The sequence below is a fragment of the Anabrus simplex genome, chromosome 7, assembly GCF_040414725.1.
Source record: "Anabrus simplex isolate iqAnaSimp1 chromosome 7, ASM4041472v1, whole genome shotgun sequence".
NCBI classification, from domain to species: domain Eukaryota; kingdom Metazoa; phylum Arthropoda; class Insecta; order Orthoptera; family Tettigoniidae; genus Anabrus; species Anabrus simplex.
This window is the reverse complement of record NC_090271.1, coordinates 119,978,685-120,004,144: the sequence shown is the minus strand read 5'-3', so window position 1 is coordinate 120,004,144 and position 25,460 is coordinate 119,978,685. Positions and strand designations below refer to the sequence as shown.

At 42.1% G+C, this 25,460-nt stretch overlaps 1 protein-coding gene across 1 annotated transcript in view; it reads right to left on the bottom strand.

Moving 5' to 3' along the window:
• Positions 1 to 25,460, bottom strand: part of LOC136876956 (neurogenic locus notch homolog protein 1) — a 144,838-nt gene that overhangs the window by 25,107 nt on the left and 94,271 nt on the right. Inside the window, exon 3 of the mRNA XM_067150726.2 lies at positions 10,083 to 10,213. Coding sequence (XP_067006827.2) covers positions 10,083 to 10,213 — 131 coding nt within the window. The remainder of the gene's footprint in view (positions 1 to 10,082; positions 10,214 to 25,460) is intronic.

Sequence of the window (25,460 nt, the reverse complement as noted above, 5' to 3'; positions counted from 1 at the left end):
TTCCTTAGTACTATAAACATCAACACCCTGCTGAAAACGGGAAAGCTTAAGCAACTGACTGACGCCCTGGACAAATTTGATATTCAAATCCTAGCGATCCAAGAAGCCAGATTCCAAGATGAGAAACACTTTGACTCTGAAAACTTCAGGATATTTAAGGGTAAACCAGCCATGAATTTTAAAGGGAATTTATCAATACTTGGGACGGCCTTTGCAGTAAGGAAAACCATCTTAGATTCAGTCATCGACTTTACATCACCAAGTGAAAGAATCTCAGTGCTTACAGTGAAATCAAGCAACAAAGCATATGCCTTGATAAATTCCCATGCCCCCACTAACATAGACAATAAGAAAAATCCTCACAAAGTAGAAGACTTTTGAGAACTGCTTGAAGAAACTACTAGCAAGATCCCTAAACATCACGTTAAAATCTTATTAGGGGATTTCAATGCACAGGTTGGCAGAGAGAAGAAATACAGATCAATCGTAGGACTTCATCCTGCACATTGGCGGACTAATAAGAATGGAGAACGTCTAATTAGCGTTTGCACGTCATTCATGCTGAGACTCATGTCAACGCACTTTATGAGACCTTTACATAAAAAGAAAACTTGGAGATCACCTAACCCATTGCTAGGGGAATTCCAGATTGATCATGTTGCTATTTCTGTAAAGAATATGCTTGAGATTCAGAATGTTAAAGTACGGAAGGGAGTTGTCGATTCAGATCACTACCTTACGCAAATCAAGGTTAGGTTCCAACCAAACAGATCCAGACCTAAAGGCAGTCAATTTCCAAGAGTGGATCCGGACTGCTTGAGGAAGAACGCTGACATTTTCGTACGTGACATACACGATCAAGATCCTAAGGTATGGCCAGATATTCGCAACACATTACAGTCATCAGCAATGAAATGCGGACAGCCACCCAGGAAACATAAACACAGATGGTGGAACACAACCTGTGATGAAGCTATCAATGACAGAATCAAAGCATGGAATCAATGGAATGGACATAGAACAGTCGACAGATGGCAGAATTTCCTAAATACTCAAAAACTGACCTCAAAACCAATCCGCCGCGAAAAACGTACATGCGAGAAAAACAGACTCGCAGAGATAGAACAGGATTTCCAGAAAAACAACACTCGGAGTTTCTACAAGACATTTCGTGAGGACTTATCAGGGTACAAACCACCAACATTAAGTTTTCGTCGACCTAATGGATCACTAGAGACAAACAGTAAAGAGAACAGCAAGATACTGGCTGACTATTTCCAAAATTTACTGAACTGCGATCCACCAATTGAAAGACTACAGTTTGAAAAACCTCCACCAAAACCAGACTCACAGCCCCCAACAACTCAAGAAATAAAAGAGATAATCCAATCGCTCAAAAATAAGAAAGCCCCTGGGAACGATGGCATAACTGCAGAAATGTTGAAAATAGGAGGAGATGACCTCATCAGAAGAATTTATACGCTCTTAACAGAAATATGGGAGACCATGATGATTACGAAGGACTGGAAGAATGCCATTATCCATCCATTACATAAGAAAGGCGATCGAGTGGACCCCAACAACTACAGAGGCATATCCTTTTTACCAGTTATATACAAGGTTCTATCTAAAGCGCTATTAAACAGAGTAGAACAACAAACAGATAATTTGATTGGTGAATACCAAGCAGGCTTCAGAAAAGGTAGATCGTGTTCTGAGCAAATTTGGAGTCTGAAGACGATATTAAGGATACGCCGCAGTACCACCACATTTGTCACCTTTGTGGACTTTAAGAAGGCGTATGACTCTATCGACAGACAAACTGTTGTGGACATCCTAGGAGAGCTCATTGTGGACAAGAAGATCACATAATTAATCCGCTAGACTCTCACAGACACAACATCTCAAGTGAAGTTTCTAGGTGAACTATCAGAGCCTTTTGAAGTGCATACAGGAGTTCGACAAGGAGATGGCCTGTCCCCAATCCTTTTTAACTTAGTGTTAGACAAAGTCATCAGGGAATGGGGAAAAGAAATCGAAGGTATAAACATTGTTACTCGGGGACAAAGAATTAACGTGAAGTGCCTAGCTTTTGCTGATGATCTAGCTACCTTTACCAAGACTAGTGAAGAAACCAGGTATGCCATAGAGAAGTTGCATGAGATAGCATCAAAGACATGCCTCCAAATATCACATGAGAAGACTCATATCATGGCTAATAGACACCAGAATATCCAAGGATCCCCACTACAGACAAATTATGGAATTATCACACAGGTCCCTTCTTTCAAATATCTAGGAGAAATCATTGTACCATCCGGATTGGACAGCAAAGCTAATTTAGAAAGAGCCACCAAACTCCTGAAAGCATACCGAATAACATGGAACCACTACAATAAAAGAGTGATGTCACGAAATGCAAAACTTCGGCATTACAAGACTGTTGTTCTTCCGGAAGCCTTGTATGCCTCAGAAACCACATCTCTAGGAGGCCACTCTAAAATGGATGAAATTGAAAAACAAGAACGAAAAATTCTGAGGAAAATATATCGCCCCGTTCATGTAAATGGTATGTGGATGAAAAGGAAGACTGTAGATTTGTACAAAGCAATCGACAAGTTCACCGATACCGTACGCAGGAGACGATTGAAATTCTATGGCCACATCTGTAGAATGGACGACACTAGATATGCAAAAAAACTGCTTGGTATAATTAATTCAAAGAAGGTCAAAATAAGCTGGTTTGAGGAAATAAAGCAGGACTTAAAAGAAATGAACATCACAGAAGATATCATCAGGGATCGCACGGCTTTTGGGAATCTGGTTGCAAAGCACACTTTCACGGAAAAGGCTAAAAGAACCACAGGAAGACAATGGACGGAAGAACGCAAGAAACAGCACAGCGAGTTCATGAAGAGATTTTGGGAGGAGAAGAAGAAAGGAAAACTATCATCAAGCTAACAAGTTCCAACGCGCTCTGTAAATGGGCATAACGAAGAAAGAATAATAATAATAACCACGGCCGCTTCCTCCCCTCTTCTTTGTCTATCCCTTCCAATCTTTCCATCCCCCAACGAGGCCTCTGTTCAGCATAGCAGGTGAGGATCCTGGACGAGGTACTGGTCCTCCTCCTCAGTTTTACCTCCCCGATCCAAAGTCTCACGCTCCAGGACACTGCCCTTGAGGCGGTAGAGGTGGGATCCCTCCCTGAGTCCGAGGGAAAAACCAACCCTGAAGTGTAAACGAATTAAGAAATAAAGAAAATAACAATATAAAATACGTCAAAATAATATTTTAATTAGATATACAAGACACATAGGATTAAATTAGCCAGATTTCTTGTTGATTCCTTCCCGCGAGGAGTGTATTCTGCAGCATAATTTATAATTTTGGGTGAGAGACAATCGTTCGTAACCTATACTTTAAACACCTTTTTTCTCATTGCCGTTGATGAAGTTGATAAAGGAATCGAGATCAACGGGAGGCAAATAATTATCATCCGCTATACGGATGACATCGTGACACTTGCTGACAATTCAGAATACTTTCAATTCCTTTTGAACAGTATCAGTGAAGAACGCAAGCAGTTTGGGCTTAAGATAAACATACAGCAAGGAAAATTCAAGGTAATCAGCAAGCAGAAAGTCATCCTGGACGGAAACACTATTGGAAAAGGTGTCACAAGCCAACTATTTAGGATGCTGTCTAACATAAGAATGAGATCGAAATGTAGACATAATAAACCCGAGTCGACATTTCGGGAAGAGTGTTTCGGTAGTCAAAACATCTTGCGTGCAATCGTGCACTACGAATCGAAACTCATTGGAGTGTTGTGAAGTGTTAAATATTACCGATGCTGCCTTGCGGTGTAGAAGGGTAGACTCTAAAGGTTTCGTTAATGAACCAACTGTAAGACTTTTGAAATATGCATGTGTCGCAGAATGGTCAAGACCCCATGCGTAGAGGAGGTACTCCGTCGTGCCGAGAAATCATATGAAGACCTAACCCTTACAAAATGCAAGAAAGTAGCCTTTCTTCGCTCACATCTCCCGAAATAACAAATACAGGCCGATACGAGGGATTATAGAATGGAACATCCTACAAATATTCGACATTAACGATACAGCAACTTTGATATTAGGAAACAAAAAATAAGGGGAAACAACCTCCATAATGGTCTTCAATCTTCTGTGAGAATGTTGATGTCTTTCAGTTTATCATCATGTGTTCAATAGGTCTAGGGAAGTATTTTAATAGATAAAGGTTAAGTTAGGAATGAACGTGATGGATGAAGCTGTTCGCATAAACCGGTTTCTGTAGTAGGGTCATGTGAGGCGAATGGAGAAAGATGGGTTACGTAGGAGAATAATGGTCTTGTCATGGAGGGCAAGATATGTAGAGTAAGACCAAGGCGACGGTGGTTTTACTCAGGTTTTAACGGATTGTACAAGGCAAAATACAGGGTCGAAGAGGTGTCGGGAGGAGGCGAACATCATAGCTTGGAAACATCAAAGAAAGGACTGAAATTCACAGTGTTGAAAGATTTTTCCACCTAGCAAGAGATCGTACTGCATTCGCCACAGTGATCGCCAACGTCAGGGGGACCTGATATGGTACTGTGAAGAAGTAGAAGAAGAAGAAGAAGAAGAAGAAGAAGAACGAGGTATAGAACCAAAAGAGGCCACAGAGCCAGTTACAAATAGGGGATTGTGAAGGCGTTTAGTTAATTTCCATAGGATTGCAGACTGAATGCTATAAGGTACCAAGAGTATGTATATATGTACACTCATGTTCATAAAAGAACAGAACATATTGAAAGACCAGAGATAGAAAGTTCATATTCACAGGACATGTTCATTAGTATGTTCTGCAGAAACGATAAGCATTTCAGTCACCCAGGTTCAGCATGTGTCCTGTTGCCCAGTAGGCACTGCGACCTCCATGGGCACTGATAACGTGTTTCATGTGTGATGGCATCGACGCGTATAGGGCGCGAATGGCGTCCTGGGGTATAGCCATCCATGCTGCATTCACCTGGTTTCACAGTTCATCTTTGGCGGTTGGCAATGGGTCACAGCGCCGCACCAGTCTTTTCCCCATATCCCACACATTTTCGATTGGCGACAAGTTCGGCCATCGAGCGGGCCAGGACAACAATCTGACATCCTGTGACAACAAGATGCGCGTGTGCGTGCAGCAACATGTGGTCGCGCAGTGTCCTGCTGAAATATGGCATCTGGGGTGTCGTGCAGAAAGGGTGTGGCTACGGGTCGCAGGATGTCATTCACTTAGTTCAAACTGGTCACAGTGTCCTGGACACGCACCAAATGTGATTTGTGGTTGTACCCAATAGCATTCCATAGCATAAGGCATTGAATTGGCGCTGTATGTCATGAGAGAATGCAGTCAATGTGATGCCTCTCCCCTGTCTGCGGCGAACCAAAATGCGGCCATCATTTTCAAACAAACAGAACCTGGATTCGTTCGAAAACCCTATCTGCTACCCTTCCTGTCCCCAGTGACGTCGTTCCATACACCATTGCAGTCTTTCATATTTATGCACATTAGTCAAAGGTAGGCGGAGAAGAGGACGACGCGCCGGTAACCCGGACCGTAATAAACGGCGACGGACTGTCACTCCTGATAGTGTACGATGTGTTACACTGTTCCACTGTTGCGCCAGAGCCGAGGAGGACGCAGATCTGTCCTGCAATGCCATTCGGATGAGGTGTCGATCTTCTCAGGGGGTGTTCTGGGTGGTGTGACCAGACCCATCTCGTCGTATTCAACGGCCTTCTGTGAACCATTCTGTACACACCTGTTGCACTGCCTACACACTTCGTCCCAAAAGAGCAGCAATTTCCCGGATGGATGCATCACGTTCTCTCATTCCAATAATGCGCCCTCTTTCAAACTCACTCATTTGACGGCGCGGTTCTCGCATACGTCTGCGAGGCATTCTGCACGTCTGTTCAAGTCACACCTTCGGTTTATAGCGACAACGAGAGCCGCAGGCACATTTTACCAGTCGGGGGTGGGGAGGGGGGTGGGGTGGGGAGGGGTGCGCTGAGATATCGATGTGGACCTTGAATCTGAGGGCCGACATGGTTCAAACGCTAATCATTTCTTCAAAACATACTAATGCACATTTTCTGTGAATATGAACTTCCTATCTCTAGTCTTTCAAGGTGTTCTGATTTTTATGAACATGAGTGTATGTATGTATGTATGTATGTATGTATGTATGTATGTATGTATGTATGTATGTATGTTCATTTGAGCAAGTGTATGGTTCGGGTCACGTAGCTGAGCTTGCATTCGGGAGATGGTTTTCCGTGGTTTCCCATTTTCACACCAGGCAAATGCTGGGGATGTACCTTAATTAAGGCCACATTTCCTTCCTTCCCACTTCTAGCCCTTTTTTATCCCATCGTCGCCATAAGACCTATATGTGTCGGTGTGACGTAAAGCAGGCTGTGGAAAGAATATGCTATTTTGATAAAAGGACACTTCATTTACTTCCAATAAGAGACATGTGTTCCTCCCGATGGTATCACCACCTTGACGAAGGCAAAATACATTTTGCCGGGTGTTTTGGAGGCTTGCGTGTTCAAATGATCCTTAGAGCTATGCCGGCGGGAGCATATGCTCCTGGTAGGGCCACCCAAGCCGGACAGGTCTAAGGTGATGATCCAGACTAAGAGTGATACCCTGGTCCTCCAGGTTGGGGGTTGGTACGTGGGGCTAACAACTCCACTACCACAAAACTACATATTGTTCAGAAACCAAATCAAGAAAACCGGACGGTCCCAAACTTACGACGACTAAAGCGCGCTAAATGGCAACGATACGGATATATTGGAACATGGAATGTGAGAAGTATCTTTCAGGCCGGGGCTAGTAGAAAATTGGAGGAGGAATTACTTAAATATCAGATAGATGTGGCAGCATTACAGGAGATAAGATGGAAGACAATCGAGGTGACAGATCTACAGCACTACATTTTGTTCAATAGTGGGGAGGAAGAAAATAGAATAGGAAAAGGGTTTATGGTCAAGAAATCGGTCAGTCATAATGTGATTGAATATGAAGCAATAAGCCCCAGACTATGCCGGTTAAGATTGAGAGGGAGATTTGCCAACATATCACTAATTAGTGTCCATGCACCAACAGAGGATGCCGATGAGGAAGAGAAAGAACATTTCTATGAAAAAATGGAGCAAGTATATGACAAGTTGCCCAAGTATGATGTTAAAGTTGTCCTGGGGGATTATAATGCCAAAGTAGGCAAAGAGAAAGAAAACCACCCAGTGGCAGGATATCATAGTAAACACCAAGAATCAAATGAAAACGGGTGGAAATTGATTGACTTTGCCTTTAGCAAGGAGCTGGTGATTAAGAGCACATGTTTTCCCCATAAGGAGATCCATAAAGAGACATGGATATCACCGGATGGTCTGACAAAGAACCAGATAGACCATGTGCTGATAGATGCGCGACATGCCTCCAATATAATGGATGTGAGAAGCATGCGAGGTGCAGACAGTGATTCAGATCACATACTGGTGAGGATCAAGTTCCGAGAAAGACTGGCAATTAAACCCAGGGACAGAGCTGAGCAGAGCAAGATCTATAATGTAGAACTGTTAAGGGATGAGAAGAAGGAGGAAGAGTATAGAGACCGGCTGCAAAGAAAGCTACAGATGGGCAGAAACGGAGATGTGGACATCAACACAATGTGGGAGGAAACCAAGATAGCAATAAATACAACGGCGCAGGAAGTACTTGGAGAGAGATGGAAACAGAGTAGAAATAAATGGTATGACGAGGAAGTGGGTAAGGTTCTGGAAGAGAGAAATCTTGCCCGACAAAGAATGCTACAGAGACCCACTCGAAATAATATTGCAGTTTTTAAAGAGAAACGGAGAATAGCAAAGACATTGATAAGGAACAAGAAAAGAATAGAAGAAAAGGAGAGAGTGGATGAAATGCAGAAGAATTTTGAAAACAAACAAGGCAGAAAATTCTTCCATGGGGTTGGACAAGTAAAGAAGGGATATCAACCCAGAGTGAATATGCTTAAGGATGAGACTGATAGACTCATTGTTGGGAAAGAACGAATTCTGGAAAAATGGGCAAAACATTTCGAAACACTACTTTCTGTCAGACCAATAAATGAAGAAAAAGAAGGATCAGACCGTATGGAAACTTCAGAGAGAGATGAGGAGGGTGAATATGGAGATGAGTGTGAGGAGGAAGAGATGGATGAGGAGAATGGAGATGAGGATGAAGACGATATGGGATCACCATCGATTGAAGAAATAAGAGATATTATAAAACAATTGAAGAGCAGTAAAGCCCCAGGGAATGACCTCATAACAGCAGAAATGGTAAAACATGGAGGAGAAGTGTTGGTGAAGAAAATACACGAGATAATTAAAAAGGTATGGGAAACAGGTACAATGCCGGAGGACTGGACACTAGCAAATATATGTCCTATACATAAGAAGGGGTCACGCATGCAATGCAAGAATTATCGAGGTATATCCTTACTGAGTATAGTATACAAAATCCTCTCTACAGCCATAACAAAGAGAGTTAGTAGTAGAGCGGAAAGAATTATAGGGGAGTACCAAGCTGGTTTCAAACCTGGAAGATCGACGATGGACCATATTTTCACCATGAGAATGACTCTGGAAAAGACATATGAATACAACGTTCGACTAGGGCATCTTTTTATAGATTTTAAACAAGCCTATGACAACGTTAAGAGATCGACATTGTGGAAAACAATAAAGGAGTTTAAATTCCCACAGAAGTTAATAAAATTGACTAAGATGACCCTGGAGAACAGCAGAAGTCAGGTAAAAGTGCAGGGAAGTCTGTCAAGATCTTTCAGAACCGAAGAAGGCCTAAGGCAGGGAGACCCCTTATCACCAGTGTTATTTAACCTAGTGTTGGAGAAAGCTGTAAGATCAGTAACTACTAATCCGGGTGGTAATATTTACAATAGACTGATCCAAATTTTGGCTTATGCAGATGATGTGGTGATATCTGCTAGAAGTAACGAGGCACTTACAACTGCCTTGAGGGAGCTGAAAGATGCGGCTGGGTCCTTGGGCTTGGAGATAAGTGACTCTAAATCTAAATATATGGTAACAGAGAGAAATGGAAGGAACACTGAAAATCTCCAAGTGGATGGTTACACCTTTGAAGCAGTAGATAGCTTCACATATCTTGGCTCAGTAATAACATCAGAAAATAAAGTTGAAACAGATATTGTAAATCGAATTAAGGCTGCCAACAGATCCTACAGGGCACTGAATCCCCTTTTGAGAAGTAAAAACTTAAGCAGGAAATTAAAACTGACTCTCTACAAAACAATAATTAAACCAGTGCTTATGTATGGGAGTGAGGCATGGGTATTGACTGAGGCCACAGAGAGGAGATTAAATGTGTGGGAAAGGAAAGTACTGAGGAAGATATTCGGACCGGTGAAGGAGGGAGATTTATGGAGAATCAGAACAAATGAAAAGATAATTGTATAAGGAGCCGGACTTGGTGACATCAATCAAAATGAGACGAATTGGATGGCTGTGGCATGTACAACGGATGGAGGAGGGAAGACTTCCAAGGAAAGCACTGACAGGACACCCTGGGGGCAGGAGAAGGAGAGGTCGGCCCCGGATGAGATGGCTGGAGGATGTGGAAACTGATCTGAGGACCGTTGGAGTCAGGAGGTGGCGTAGGCGTGCTGAAGACCGGGATGACTGGAGAGCTGTGGTCAAGGAGGCCAAGGTCCTTAAAGGACCGTAGAGCCATGGAGTAAGTAAGTAAGTAAGTAAGTAAGAGACATGTGTTAAGAAAATATAAAATTAACATTGCGTAGGGGTTTGTCAAGTATAATTTCATTGCAATGAATTACGATTAGCGTTGGACGAATGTCTAAAGGCAGTGTTGAATTTACATTCTTTAGTTTTAATATGACATTATTTTAATAGTGGAAATCAATTTAATGTTCGTGCACATTTTTTGTCGCATGACTCTGCCCTGATTTAGACTGTTAATGTCCCAGTAGTTACCTGTAATAGATCTTGCACGAATCTCCGTGTCGATAGACACCATCCTGTTTGTCCGTACAAGAAATTTCCAGGTTGAGGTCGGAAGGGTTGATCATCACTGACGTCACCGAGCTGGCGCCCTCGACCGACATCTGTAAAGAAAGTAGAGTTATTGGCTTCCAGCCTGTTATGTCATCAACACCATTTAACTTTAAGACTTTAAAATAATTTTAGGTAAGATATCTAATTTGCTGGCGAAATCATGGTGATAGGCACGATAAGGACTTTTAGCTGTAATTTTCATAGGAAGAAAGGAAGAGAAAAGGTGCTAAAATAAGACGAGAAAGAGCAAGAAAAGTGTTATTTCTCGTATGTTTAAGTAATTTAAATCAACTCACTCGAAAATGTACATCTCAGTAAGCGAAGTAATCTCGGCACAGGCTATGAAGGCCCTTGGAGGGGTAGAAGATAAAGGCATCCATTATCCGTAACCTTGGTACTTGGTGGGGGTAGAGTCGTTAGCTCTACGCTCGGCCACCTTTGCCCCGTGAATTAACCTCTTACTCATTTTTGATTTAGGTTGAATGAACCTCAGGGCCATGTACACCTCCGGAAGTGGAAATATCATTTCTTAAATTTTTCTACTTTCTGGCGGGGAATTGAACCGAATACCCCTCGGCCAGGCAGTCTCTGAACATCACAGTAGGTTACATACATAATTACTCAGGGAAAGGGAAAACCATGAAGCTGCTGTACCTCAAAACATTAAACATCTCTAAGTTTTAACAGTTAGTTTGTTCCTATTTAGTGATAAGACGTCTTTGTAGATGCTAACAATTCTTTCTACATCCACAGAAATCAGTGGAGCAAATTTACTATTCACTCGGAATGGCAATTCTGTAGACGTTGTAAATTTTACAACATCCGTATTCTTCTGAAAACTAGTCTCAAACTTTTCTTTAGCAAAACCAGCTAACTATTTCCTTACGGAAGTGAAAGTATTTCATTCTTTCTTCCTTTTCGTTCCAAGCTTTTAATGGTTACCGTCATGTACTTGTAACCATGGACGCAAAATAGCTCTATCTGAAAATCATATTTCTGCTCTGGTAACAGAAGTGGCTGCGTCCCAGTTGGATCCAGAGAAAGCACAAACTCGTCAATTTTGTCAACATTATCACCCAAGGAAACAGCACACTGAATCCACGTTCCCCAGCAATTATTGACCGGGACTTTTTCAAGGTACAGGCCTTTGATTTTCCTGCAGTGAACAGTACGACTCGGAGTTTTCAGCAGTATTTTCTTCAGGTCAGATGTGAACTGATTCAAAATGTCTTATTCATTCCTAATGTATTCAAAAACCCTGTGAAGGGCATGGGACAAACAGGTGGCATTATTTAATTTTTTTTAGAATAAATGCTTCAATTGGTTAACTGCCAAAAGCATTCATGGAGCCTGGTCTGTAAGCAGGAGAAGAATATTTTCAAACCGGGCCCAACCTTTGACAAAAGTCCATAAATGGCTGAATTACTGTATGGGCATTGGCTTTCTGCAACTCATACATTACCGAGCTCGATAGCTGCAGTCGCTTAAGTGCGGCCAGTGTCCAGTATTCGGGAGATAGTAGGTTCGAACCCCACTGTCGGCAGCCCTGAAGATGGTTTTTCCGTGGTTTCCCATTTTCACACCAGGCAAATGCTGGGGCTGTACCTTAATTAAAGGCCACGGCCGCTTCCTTCCCACTCCCGGCCCTTCCTTGTCCCATCGTCGCCATAAAACCTATCTGTGTCGGTGCGACGTAAAGCAAATAGCAACTCATACGTTTTCAGTAACATGGGCTTAACTTCCTTACCTGCCAGAAAAAAACCCAAAACGCTCGAAATATATCGATCCATTGAGTCGTGGTTTCATCCAGTTTGAATCCCACATCGTAATCCGACACTTTGTCCTTAATTACTTGTACAGTTTCTTTATAAATAGGCTCAAGAGTATTTTTCTTGAAGTACTCTCATCGGCCACTGACAACTGTGTTTATGTTTCAAGAAAACCTTTCAAGCTCGGATGGTTAACCTTACTGAGCGGAATTCCCAACTGTGTTAAAGCTGCACGGAAATCAATGTTAAATTTTGGATCTTGGCAGAACAATGCATCAAGGTATTTTTAATAGAGGCTATCGAGACTTCCTTGTTTGAAGAGTCTTGTTATTTTGATGCTTCGATCTGGAAATGTGTTGTTGGAAGTGGTTTCGCCGGTGTTTTGCGCAACGAGAGCATCGTATAACAAGTCCACCAGTTTCGATGAAATCCTGCCTAAATTTCTGAGGCAGACGAAATATCGCGATTTGAACACCTTCAGCATGTCTAATTCCTGATTGAACTTGTCAATGTAAACTATTTTAACAGCTGTTAATTGTTCAGCGTTATTTCCTATCGTTACCACGATCATTATTTAATTTTAATTTGTTACATGCACTGCGCCGCCTCTGTGGTGTAGTGGTTAGCGTGATTAGCTGCCACCCCCGGAGGCCCGGGTTCGATTCCCGGCTCTGCCACGAAATTTGAAAAGTGGTACGAGGTCTGGAACGGGGTCCACTCAGCCTCGGGAGGTCAACTGAGTAGAGGTGGGTTCAATTCCCACCTCAGCCATCCTGAAAGTGGTTTTCCGTGGTTTCCCACTTCTCCTCCAGGCGAATGCCGGGATGGTACCTAACTTAAGGCCACGGCCGCTTCCTTCCCTCTTCCTTGCCTATCCCTTCCAATCTTCCCATCCCTCCACAAGGCCCCTGTTCAGCATAGCCGGTGAGGTCGCCTGGGCGAGGTACTGGTCATACTCCCCAGTTGTATCCTCCGACCAAGAGTCTGAAGCTCCAGGACACTGCCCTTGAGGCGATAGAGGTGGGATCCCTCGCTAAGTCCGAGGGAAAAACCGAACCTGGAGGGTAAACAGATGATGATGATGATGATGATGATGACATGCACTGCGGAAAAATATAGAAAAATAGCAGAAACGATTAGAAAAAGGGGGAGAGAAGATGATTAAGGGCAGAGTAAGCCGAAAAAAAGACGAAGAGCATAAAAACGGGAGGGAAAGGTGCTAGAAAATTGCCTCCATTCTCAATTCGGGGCAGCATATAACACATTGGTTTCTATAAAGGAGCCCTAATTTTCCTCTACAAAGTAAAGGCGCGCCTTAAAATCTAAACCTTGACTGATGGGAGTTGTTCAAAGGAAATCAATCTCCTGAGACTCATAGGATGAATAAATGGAAATAAAATGCAACTGAAGTTGCTCAGAATACTGAAGTTTAAATATCCTGTATTTAGTTGAGGAAGCATAACATTAGAATGGCTCCTGATTAATTCTTATGTTCATCAATAATTATAAGCAGGTACTTCTTTCCCAGACCTATACCATCGTCGCCATAAGACCTGTCGGTGTGACGAAAATTCAATAGAGAAAAACTAACACTGAAATCATGAGACACTAAAATTTTCTGCACATGTTTACCATTCGTGGTTTTGCTCGGGAGAATGTACATTGCTTGATATTCTGATTTCAGCAGTTCCTTTCTGTATTAAATATATATTTTTTCGAAATGTAAAATGTCATGCAATTTTGTCACCACTTGTCTGGTTTTATATATTTAATTATGTACAAAGCAAGACTATTCTTTTTATCTTTCTTTTGTTAACGGATGGTAAAGTAAACGTACTGTATTTGATTAGTTTTACTTAGGTTACTCGCCGGCGCCTACGAGTCACAACGGTAGACTGCCCAACGTACTGTCTTGTATCTGCTGTAGCCGGCTTACCTCTTAAACAGTCGCGCGCTGACTATTTTTGTGTACGTAATGAGGGCGTCCGGAAAACAAATCCACTTAATGCACAATCGAGATTCTGAGAAAAGTAAATAGTTACATGTCTCTATATCCTTGAACAATACAAAACAAATACATTTTTAATTTGGCTACAATGCCAGTCCCGCGGTGTAGGGGTAGCGTTCTTGCCTCTTACCCAGAGGCCCCGGGTTCGATTCCTGGCCAGATCAGGGACTTTTACCTGCATCTAAGGGCTGGTTCGAGTTCCACTCAGCCTACGGAATTAAAATTGAGGAGCTATCTGATGGTGAGATAGCGGCCCCGGTCTAGAAAACCAAGAATAACGGTCGAGAGGATCCCTCGTACTGACCACACGACACCTCATAATCTATAGGCCTTCGGGATGAGCAGCGGTCGCTTGGTAGGCCATGGTACTTCGGGGCTGTTGCGTCATGGAAAGGGGGGGGGGAAGTTGGCTACAAGGGTCGTTGAGTAGTTGACACCGAACTTTTATGAAATTCATTCCATACATTTCGGAGGTAGGAATATGTTATTGTTGCATCAAGCGGATTTCGCAGGGGTTTCTATAACAGGGCTACATGAGTGTACAACGTACATTTTATTTTATTCGAAACCAGGCGAGTTGGCCGTGCGGGTTGGGTCGCACAGATGTGAGCTTACATCCGGAAGATAGTGGGTTCGAACCCCACTATCGGCAGCCCTGAAGGTGATTTTTCCTGGTTTCCCATTTTCATACCAGGCAAATGCTGGAGCGGAGCTGTACCTTAATTAAGACCACGGCCGCTTCCTTCACATTCCCAGGCCTTCCCCATCCCATCGTCACCATGAGACCTATCTGTGTCGGTGTGACGTAAAACAAACTGTAAACAAATTCAAACACAAAATACCGACTGTTCTTTCCATTTCTTTTGCATTATTATACACATCGGTAATCTATGTAGCACCGCTATCTTCGTATAGGAACTGAGTGCTGGATGTTCATCACGAGGTTCACGAAGGCAGCGTCAGGAAATTCGTCCTCTAAAGACGTCATTATTTCATCTAAAACTTTACGGTACTACTTCAAACCATGAATCATGAATCCCCGAAGTGTGTGCCCAACAACACCTGGACTTTTGCTTCTAAAATAGCAATTCCAATTGTGGTTCTCGTAAGTGCTACAGTCGTATATGTCTTCCCATTTTTTTCAAAATGTTGTGGGTCAAGTTTACTTCCGCATATACGTCCTTTTCGTCCTTTCATACACGAATAATATTCGTTTGCATTTGTAAATTCAAAGATGATATTTTGATGACTTTGTCGATTTCTTTCTTACAATCTCATGGTAACCATTCCTTGCTCATCTCTCGAATTATTTCAAACTTCCTCACCACTGCTGAGGATTTTTACTTTCATCTGTGTGTTTGTATTTCCCAGCCTGTATACGTACTGATTTTGTATTACGTACATTTCCATCCGAAGTTCACTTTACCTCTATGGATGAAGCAGGTCTGGCATCGGAGCCCGTATTGCACTGGTTTCATGGATGGGTAGTATGGCGTGTTTTGATTCAGACTGCATTTAGTAGAGAATGTTATGAGGTGCATGCTGCTATTATTATTATTATTATTATTATTATTATTATTATTATTATTATTATTATTATTATTATTATTATTATTATTCTTTCTTTCTTTCTTTCTTTCTTTCTTTCTTTCTTTCTTAATCCGTTTACCCTCCAGGGTTGGTTTTTCCCGCGGACTCAGAGAGGGATCCCACCTCTACCGCCTCAAGGGCAGTGTCCTGGAGTGTGAGGACTTTGGGTCGGAGATACAACTGGGGAGGAGGGCCAGTACCTCTCCCAGGCTGCCTCACCTGCTATGCTGAACAGGGGTCTTGTGGGAGGATGCGAAGATTGGAAGGGATATGCAGAGAAGAGGGAACGAAGAGGCCGTGGCCTTAAGTTAGGTACCATCCCGGTATTTGCCTGGAGGAGAAGTGGGAAACCACGGAAAACCACTTCGAGGATCGTTGAGGTGGGAATCGAACCCACCTCTACTCAGTTGACCTCCCGAGGCTGAGTGGACCCCGTTCCAGTCCTCGTAACCACTTTTCAAATTTCGTGGCAGAGTTGGGAATCGAACCCGGGCCTCCGGGGGGTAGCAGCTAATCACGCTAAACACTACGACACAGAGGCGGACACTATTATTATTATTGTTATTATTATTATTATTATTATTATTATTATTATTATTATTGCCGAATATTGGGTGGTGGAAAATAACCTGACTTTCTGCAAGGGCCAACGGATTCGGGCGGATGAGCTCCTGTTAGGAGGCTTGCGGGCCCGCAGTAGAGGAAATACTACTGAAATTTCAATAAATGTAGCGTCTGTTCTCCAGGGGAACGTCTACAAAACACGTCTGTTCTTCATTTCAGGAGCGGCCTAATTTGTAAATGATGTCAGGTTCGGGTAACAAGTCAGTATCTGTCACAACCAATGGATGGATTTGTCAAGAGGGAATGTATAAATGCTAGGGCATATTCTAAAAGAGACGTGCGTTGTTATGGCCTGATTACTGTGACAAGTGGAAAAGGGCTACCGCTTCAAGGGCGAAACCGTCTAAACAAGCTAGCCCAAACAGCACAACTTCATGTTGTTTCACTGAACATCGGTACCTTGACTGGACGCAGCCTTGAATTGACAGATTTGCTGAAGAAACGCAAGATGTACATTGCTTCATACAAGAAACGCGTTGGAAGGGCAGAAGTACCGTGTCATTGAAGATGGGTATAAGACCACTTAATGGGACACATAGCGGTACAGGTGTTGCTATTATTGCAAATGATGACGTCCGTAGCCATGTTACTGTGGCGCACCGATCGCTTGATGTCGAACATCATTAACACCACAAGCTATCACTTGTGCTTATTCTCAGCCTACAATCCACAAACTGGTTGCGTTGGGGGAGAGGCAGTTAACTCCTTGCTGAAGATGCATGACTAAATATCAGCACGCTCTCCAGAGGAATTCCTTATTCTCTGTGGTGACCTGCATAGTCTTGTAGAAAGCATGAAGAGGACTCTGAAACTTCCTTGGGGCAATGGTTTTGGTACACGAAATGATGACCGCCGGTGAGTCCTTTACTTTACAGAAGCTAATGAACTTGTGATCAGTAATACATATTTTTAAAAACGCACCAGCTGCTTCGTCACATATGCCTGTGGTGACCTCAGGAGCCAGATAGACTTCATTCTTGTTCGGCGACGCAACTTCACAGATTTAAAAGACGTGAAAGCCATACCATCCGACTGTCCTGCCCCACAACGTAAGCTGCTCGCCTGTGATATGAAGAACAGAAAGTCTTCGAGCAATGGTCACCGTACGATCACCCTCAAGTGTTGGAATATGCGGGAGCAAAAGACAGCTCTTGCCAACGGAATAAATTCCCCCATGTCACTCGAGGCTCTTTTGATACCACATGTACAGACCTCCGTGATTCTGTTGTTACGGCTTGCGAGGCAACTCTAGTTCAGCAAAGGTAGGCCGGCGCAGAAAAGACAAGATGACATGGCTATGGACTGAGCAAGTCCAGTAGAAAGTGCAGAAGAAAAAAAATTCGTACAAGAACCGACACACTGAAGAAAACAAAGGGATCAAGGATGAATATGTTGTAGCAAGACGAGTACCTAAGAAAGATGTTGCTGAGGCCAAAGTTGAGAAGATGTACGAATATTTGTGGGCAGAGCTGGATACTAAGGGAGGCGAGAAGTGTTCCTGTCGTCTATCAGTAGTAAGGGGTAAGGCAATACTATACATTGAAATTTTCATTAGCATCAAAGACAAGAAAGGGTGCCTACTTCAGAGCAAAAACCATATCTTGGTAAGATGGAAGCAGTACTTTGAAGAAATTTCAGTTGTTGAATTTATACTTCCACCAGTTCCATAGAGCGTGCCTGTTCGGGACCAATTTGCCGGATCACTTCTGATCAAATCATCCATACTACAAGGTGTACGGAAAACTCAAAAGCACGAGCCCCAGATGATCTATCAGTGAATATTTGGAAGCTGAAGGAACTCATTAATGGCGCCGGTGAAAAGAAAAAGAAGAAGAAAGAAACACGTTGAACAAAAATCACTACCATAGAGATAAACTCTGTTCTAACGGAATCATATGTATAAACCTCAAGAACTACAACCAGTAGCTACGGAGCCTGGAATGTTGGGAACTACTTGCGTAACCTTAGCTCACAGATTACTTCCGGAGATATCTTAAATTACGAAGTGAAACTAGAAACTAACCTTGCTGCAAGTCAATCCCGTGGCCCTGGCTACCTCATAAATGAATCACGAATACGGAGGTTAGTTAATATATATCTCTGCAGGATTATTTGGCCTTGCTTGTCATTTTGTTCTTGACCTGCTTTTGGTTAACTGTTAAAATTATAAGGCATGCCAGGAAGCAATGACCGATGACAAACGTAGTGCCTCGATGATAATAATAATAATAATAATAATAATAATAATAATAATAATAAGCAAGTGGCACCGCGTTTTGGGTCACGTAGTTGTTAGCTTGCATTCGGGAGATAGTGGGTTCGAATTCCCATTCGGCAGTCCTGAAGATGGTGGTTTCCCATTTTTCACCCAAAACTGTATCTTAATTGGATGCAGTTATGCATCAGTAGATTAAGCGCCACTTATCGAAAATTGAGATTTTAGCGCCATCTTGTAGAGAAGGGCTTGAATGATTTATAAAAAATTCCCCATTGCATTACAAGAGGCCGTTAAATGTTAGTAAACAGAAAACCTAAGCGACAAAGCGGGAATCAGTAAAAATGTAAATTGCGTCAGTAGACTATGCGACTTTCCAGTTTGCATCATTAGACCAAGCGCCACATTCCTCACATTGCGCGCGGATGACAGCGAGGGAGCCCGCGTTTTCGATAGTGCTGACATTTTTACGTGGTGATACATTGAGTGGTTTATCAAGTGACGAAGTTCAGCCATGTATCAAGTACTTCCAAAAGTAAGGAGAAGGACAATACTACTAATGCAGCTTGCTAAGAAGGTTGCGTCTGAGAATCATTCTCTAGAATTTGATGGTGAATCTCAGGAAGTAAATCTAAATAAGTCAAGACATGGACGACCACGGGAAAGTAGAGTTCCCTTTCACCAGGCATTAATACTTTTGTGGCCAAAAGGAAAACCTATCTCTGAAGCCAAACTAAGAGACTTTGGTTCGCTGATGCACCTAATACCTGCAGATGCCAAACAATTTTACCAGAATATTCAAGCAGATTCTGACATCGTGGATGACGTAGATGGATTTAATGGAGATCCTGATTTCGAGATTGAATGAACTGAGAGCAACATTCTTATTACCTGTCCAGTGATTTGTGTGTATTTATGGGAGAAAATATCTTTAATCACATTTTCTGTCTCAAGCAGAACAAAACTTACCTATAGGCTTAAAAATATCACGTCAATACTGTACTCGCACAATATAATAGGCCTATCGTAAGAGAAAATCCATTCAAAAATTTTATAGACTACAATGGCTCATGTCTTACCATTTGTATTTGAGTCAGATAAGTTGAAACTCCTCAAATCAGTAAGTCGTTATAGCAACGACTTTAGAGAATAGCTTCCCTTCTGGAATTTCTCCATCTAAAACTTGAATAATGTACCGGAGTTGTGGCGCGGCTCGTGCTAGATCAAGCACTTAGCGAGCCTTTTCAGACTGTAGGAAATTCAGTTTTTAATCATGGCTGCCACTACGTTATATTTTTTGAAGTTTTACTCAGTACATACTCAACAGTTAGGGGTTATTGGTGTAGCATCGTGATGCATTATTCGCACTTGAGAAAAACCTTAAATTGCATCAGTAGACTAAGCGCCATTTCTTCCAGAAAATCTATGTAATGCGAGTATAAAAATGTTGAAATTTGGTGAGAAGGTACAATCTATTATCCTACAACACCAGGAATACCATATTTAGCAAAATTATGTTCGCTCGAATTTATACATAGAACCAAATTTAAACGCGATTATCTCGCAACCAACTTTTGGCGCATAGTCTAGTGATGCATAACGGCATCCAATTAAGGCCATGGACGCTACCTACCCAATCCTAGCCATTTCCCATCTTTGCGTTCCCGAAAGCCTTCGATGTGTTAATGTGACGTTAAACTACTAGCAAAAATTTAAAACAAAATTTAAATAAATAAATAAATAAATAAATAAATAAATAAATAAATAAATAAATAAAAGTAATAATACTGATTCGGCTCCTAGCTTCGGTTCGGAAATGCCTCTGGTTCGATTCCCGGCTGGGCGGAGAATTTTAGCCACCCTCACTAAAACAGCCGCGTCTGGTTAGTTCCCATTCCCTCCGCGGGCTGTGTGTTTGTATTCACCATCTTCATTTATATACAACATACCACACTCCTAACCACCACAGACTCACGTGTTGCCGTCGAAAAGGGCATCTGGCGGTAAAAATGGGTTTGATCCACGTGCAGTGCCGACCCAAAGTAATGTATTGGTAAAGGCCAATAATAATAATAATATAGAAGTTTAACACCTCTTTAGAAAATCTTGGCCCAGCTTATCCGGCTGGTAGTCCCAATTGCCTGGGTTACGGTGAAGACCTCAACGGTAGTGAAGGAGGAGAGCGAGGTCTCGGTACGGCGGAACTGGCGGAAGAGGCATACCATTCCTAAAAATCCACATTGCGTCTGACTTGTAACAAGCGGCAAAGTGGTCATCGACTTATCCTCTAGTTGAGGCGACTGCATTAAAATCTTCTCGAACTCAAAAATCGAGTCGTAAACCAGAGGTCTCAATTGAGATCACTCCAAAAAAACAAACCAAAACTTGAGCGCATGATGGAAGAGACGATCTTGGAATCACTACCCCCAGGCACCAGTCGACAGACTGGCTTTACCTGAATCATCGGATTCTGGGGAATCAGGGACACCATGCGGAGAAGAATCGGAGCTTCTCAAGACCTTGTCATACTCTCAAAACTAGACGTACAAATTTTAATGGCACAATTAATGTGAACAACCTCACTAAAACAGGCAAATTAAAAGAACTCACCAACGTCCTGGAAAAAATTGACTTAAAAATCACCGCACTCCAAGAGACACGATTCACGGATGAAGGACTCTTTGATACAGAGAACTTCAGAATCTACAAGGGAAAACCTGCCATAAAAGTTAGAGACAAACTACCTCTCCTGGGAACCGGATTCGCCAAACACCATTCCATACTCGATTCAGTCATTGACTTTACTTCTCTCAAAGGAAGAGTCTCTCTGATTTCCGTTAAAACAGGTAATAAATACATCGATCAACGTGCACGCCGCCACAAATCAGCACAAGACGACTCACCCTAAAACTGTGGAAAATTTCTAGGAAACTCTAGAAGAAACAGCGAACAAAATACTGAGGCGTCATGTGAAAATCTTATTAGGCAATTTTATTGCACAGCTAGGTAAAGAAAGAAAATTCAGAGATACCACAGGGGCCCATAACAAGCACAAACGTACCAACAAGAATGGTGAAAAAATAATTGACTTTTGCAGAAACTTCCAACTCAAAATCATGAGTACCCAATTTCAGAAACCTTCACAAAAATTAGCAACATGGAGATCACCCAGTCTTCGACAGGGTAAGTACCAAATTGACCATGTCGCTATTTCAAAGAAAAACACAAAAGAAATTCTTAATGTTAGAGCTCAAAAAGGAGCCTTTGAATCGGACCATTATCTTCTTCAAATAAAGATGAATTTCCAACCCAATAGAAAACAAAAATGCCCACCTAAATTTATTAAACCAGATCCAGAATAGGGTACTTGAAACTCAACAAAGAAGAAATTTTCATGCAGATTAATCAGGAGAAATTAACAGACTGGCAGAAAATAACAAAGAAAATTCAGGAAGTCATGGAACTAGGACAACCCCCTCTCACAAGGAAACATCGCTGTGGAACGCAATTTGCGATCAGGCAATTGACAACCGCATAACTGCATGGAAGATGTTTACCAGCCACAAGACCGATGGAAACTGGGAGAAATTTATTCAAATTCAAAAATATGCCTCAAAAATAATTAGGAAAGAAAAACGAGGATATGATAACAACCGACTCCGTGAAATTCCGGAGAATTTCACCCAAAATAATACAAGATGCTTCTACAAGACGTTTAGAGAGAATCTACAGGGATGTCAAGTACCCAGCCTGTGTATCAAAAAACCCGATGGATCATGGAAACCAACACAAAAAATAACTGCAAAATCTTAGACCAATACTTCAACTTCCTTCTCAACTGCGAACCACCCCAAGAAAAACTTGTCCTCACCCCTCCGGTGTTCAGACACCCGGACTCACAAGCCCCTGACCTCGAAGAAATTGAAGAGATCATCAAGCAGCTTGAAAACAACAAAGCACCAGGAGAAGATTAGATCATTGCTGAACTTTGGAAACTAAACGATCCTACACTAACGCAGAAACTTCATAACATAATTTCAGACATATGGATGACAGAGCGTATATCACAAGACTGGAAATGTCCTCATTCATCCCTTACACAAAAAGGGTTATAATACGGACATCAACAATTACAGAGGAATTTCCTTGCTCCTGGTTGCTTACAAAATCCTTTCCAAAGCACTTTTAAACAGGATAGAACCGCAAGCAAATCCACTAATTGGTAACTACCAAGCCAGATTCAGAAAAGGGCGATCATGTGATGAACAGATCTGGAGCTTGAAGACGATACTTCAAATGAGGAAATGCAGAAATACAGTAATTGCATATATCGACTTTAGAAAGGCATACGACTCAGTAGACCTTGAAACCATCTTCAGAATCATGGAAGAATTCGGGACAGTCAAAAAGACTCGAAACATCATTAAGCAGACACTTACAGGAACAGTGTCCAAAGAGAAATTCATGGGCGAAATATCGGAGCCCTTTGAAATAAAAATTGGAGCCCTACAGGGGGACGGGCTATCTCCTATCCTTTTCAATATTGTCACAGGAAAAAGTCATTAGAGAATGGGAACTTCATGTAACGGGCATCAAATTAGGTACCAAAAAAGAGAACCGAATTATAGTCAAGTGTCTCGCATTCGCGGACGACATTGCCATTATTACATACAACAAAACTGATGCGATACACGCAATGGAAAAACTACGTGAAATTGCGCATAAAACCGGACTACAAATCTCTTATGAGAAAATCCAGTAGATGGAAAGACGGCTAGAAAATAAATCCCTTTTAATCACACAATACGCTAAAATCGCACAAGTAAGTCATTTTAAATACCTTGGTGAAACTATAAGTTACAGTACTCGGGACTAAACCGGATCGCCAATGAACAAAGAATTCACCAAGCTACAGAAGGTCTACAAGCTAACGTGGGCCCACTACAACAAGAAAAGCATTTCGATAGATGCAAAATTACGGCACTATAAAACAGTAGTAATTCTTCCAGAAGCAATCTTTGCAGCTGAAACAATGGCGATGACGGCCATTCAAAATTAAGGACATAGAAAAACAGGAACGAAAAATTCTCCGGAAGATTTATGGGGCAGTCAAGACAAATGGCATCTGGATGAAGAGACCGCAGAACGACCTTTATGAAACGATAAACGTCATTACGGATGAAATCAGAAAACGCCGAGCAAAGTTTTATACACACATTTACAGAATGGACAACTCCAGAACGGCAAGGAAACTACTCAACAACGTAACAAAGAGTAAAGGCGGTACGGAATGGCTAAAAGAGGTTCAGAGGGACCTACAACAATCATCATAGCGAATCTCGAGGACCGCACCGAGTGCCGAAATAAAATCTCAAATGAAAAATTTGAGTCAAGAATATCACGATAACCCGTGAAAAAGTGGACAGAGGAGCGGAAGAGGAAACATTCAGAGAGGATGACGAGATTTTGGGAAGAAAAGAGGAAAAACGCCCGAAGATGACATAATGTATTTAAGTTCAATCGCTCGCTCTCCTTAAGCGGAACACTCGTGTAAATAAATAAATAAATAAATAAATAAATAAATAAATAAATAAATAAATAAATAAATAAATAAATAAATAAATAAATAAATAAATAAATAATAATAATAATAATAATAATAATAATAATAATAATGTCCGCCTGTGTGGTGTAGTGGTTAGTGTGATTAGCTGCCGCCCCTAGAGGCCCGGGTTCGATTCCCGGCTCTGCTACGAAATTTGTAGAGTGGTACGAGGGCTGGAACGGGATCTACTCAGCCTCGGGAGGTCAGCTGAGTAGAGGGGGTTTCGATTCCCACCTCATCCATCCTTGAAGTGGTTTTCCGTGGTTTCCCACTTTTCTTCCAGGCAAATATCGGGATCATACCTAGCTTAAGGCCACGGCCGCTTCCTTCCCTCTTCCCTGCCTATCCCTTTCAATATGTCCATTCTCCCACAAGGCAACTGTTCAGCATAGCAGATGAGGTCACCTGGGCGATGTACTGTCCCTTCTTCCAAGTTGTATCCCCACGACCCAAAGTCTCAAGCTCCAGGACACTGCCTTTAAGGCGTATAGAGGTAGAGCCTTTAGACTATAACGAGCAGCTAGGTCAAGACTTGTCTGCTTCCCAGCCGCCACAGATTTTTTCACCAGAGAGGTAGCCATAAAGAACAACCTGCCTCAAACACCTACATATGAAGCCTATATAAGAGAAAGAGAAGAAAAGGTTAATGAAATTGAAAACGAATTTTATCTAACACCAGCCATGAATACAGATGAATAGAAGGAACCAAATTTCTCACTGCGACACTTTTATAAGAGAAGGCTGTACATGGCTTCCACTACAGAATCTGCATCCAACGAGGGTTTCACCAAGCACCAGGTCAATGTATCTGTACAGTATGTGGACAACGATGTGACCAGTTCCATTTACTCGAGTGCATAGCAAAGACAAAATCACGAAGATTTTACGCTGAGGACAACCACTTTCTGTAAAGCTCTGTGATGTAGGGCCTACACATTGTGTTTAATAATTATCTTAATAGACACGAGATCCCTTGCTGAGTCCGAGGGAAAAAACAACCCTGGAGGGTAAACGGATTGATAAATAAATAAATAAATAAATAAATAAATAAATAAATAATAATGATAATCTTTCTACTGTTTTTCCCGCGACGGTGCAGGGCCTACTACTTTGCACGCCACTCTCTATTCGTCCTGTTAAGGACATTATCAGGTCTGACACCCACACGATTTTCATGTCTTCTTTGAGACGATCAGTAACTGTTTCATTGGACGGCCACGTGATTTATTTCCTCCTCGGTTGTACTGGACACCTATCTTTAACAACTGATCGCTAGTCTTTTATGTCCATACGAGACTTCTCATGTCCTGTCCGAAACTGACGCAACTCCCATCTGTTGTCTGATGTATAGTACTAGGCACGTAAGGCTGTACATTAAAAAGCAAATATCACCACCCTAGTCTCGTTGTTCTAATGGCTCATCACTGCTGCCAACTTGACTAGTTACATATTGAAATCACCAGACAACCAAAACGAACTATAACCT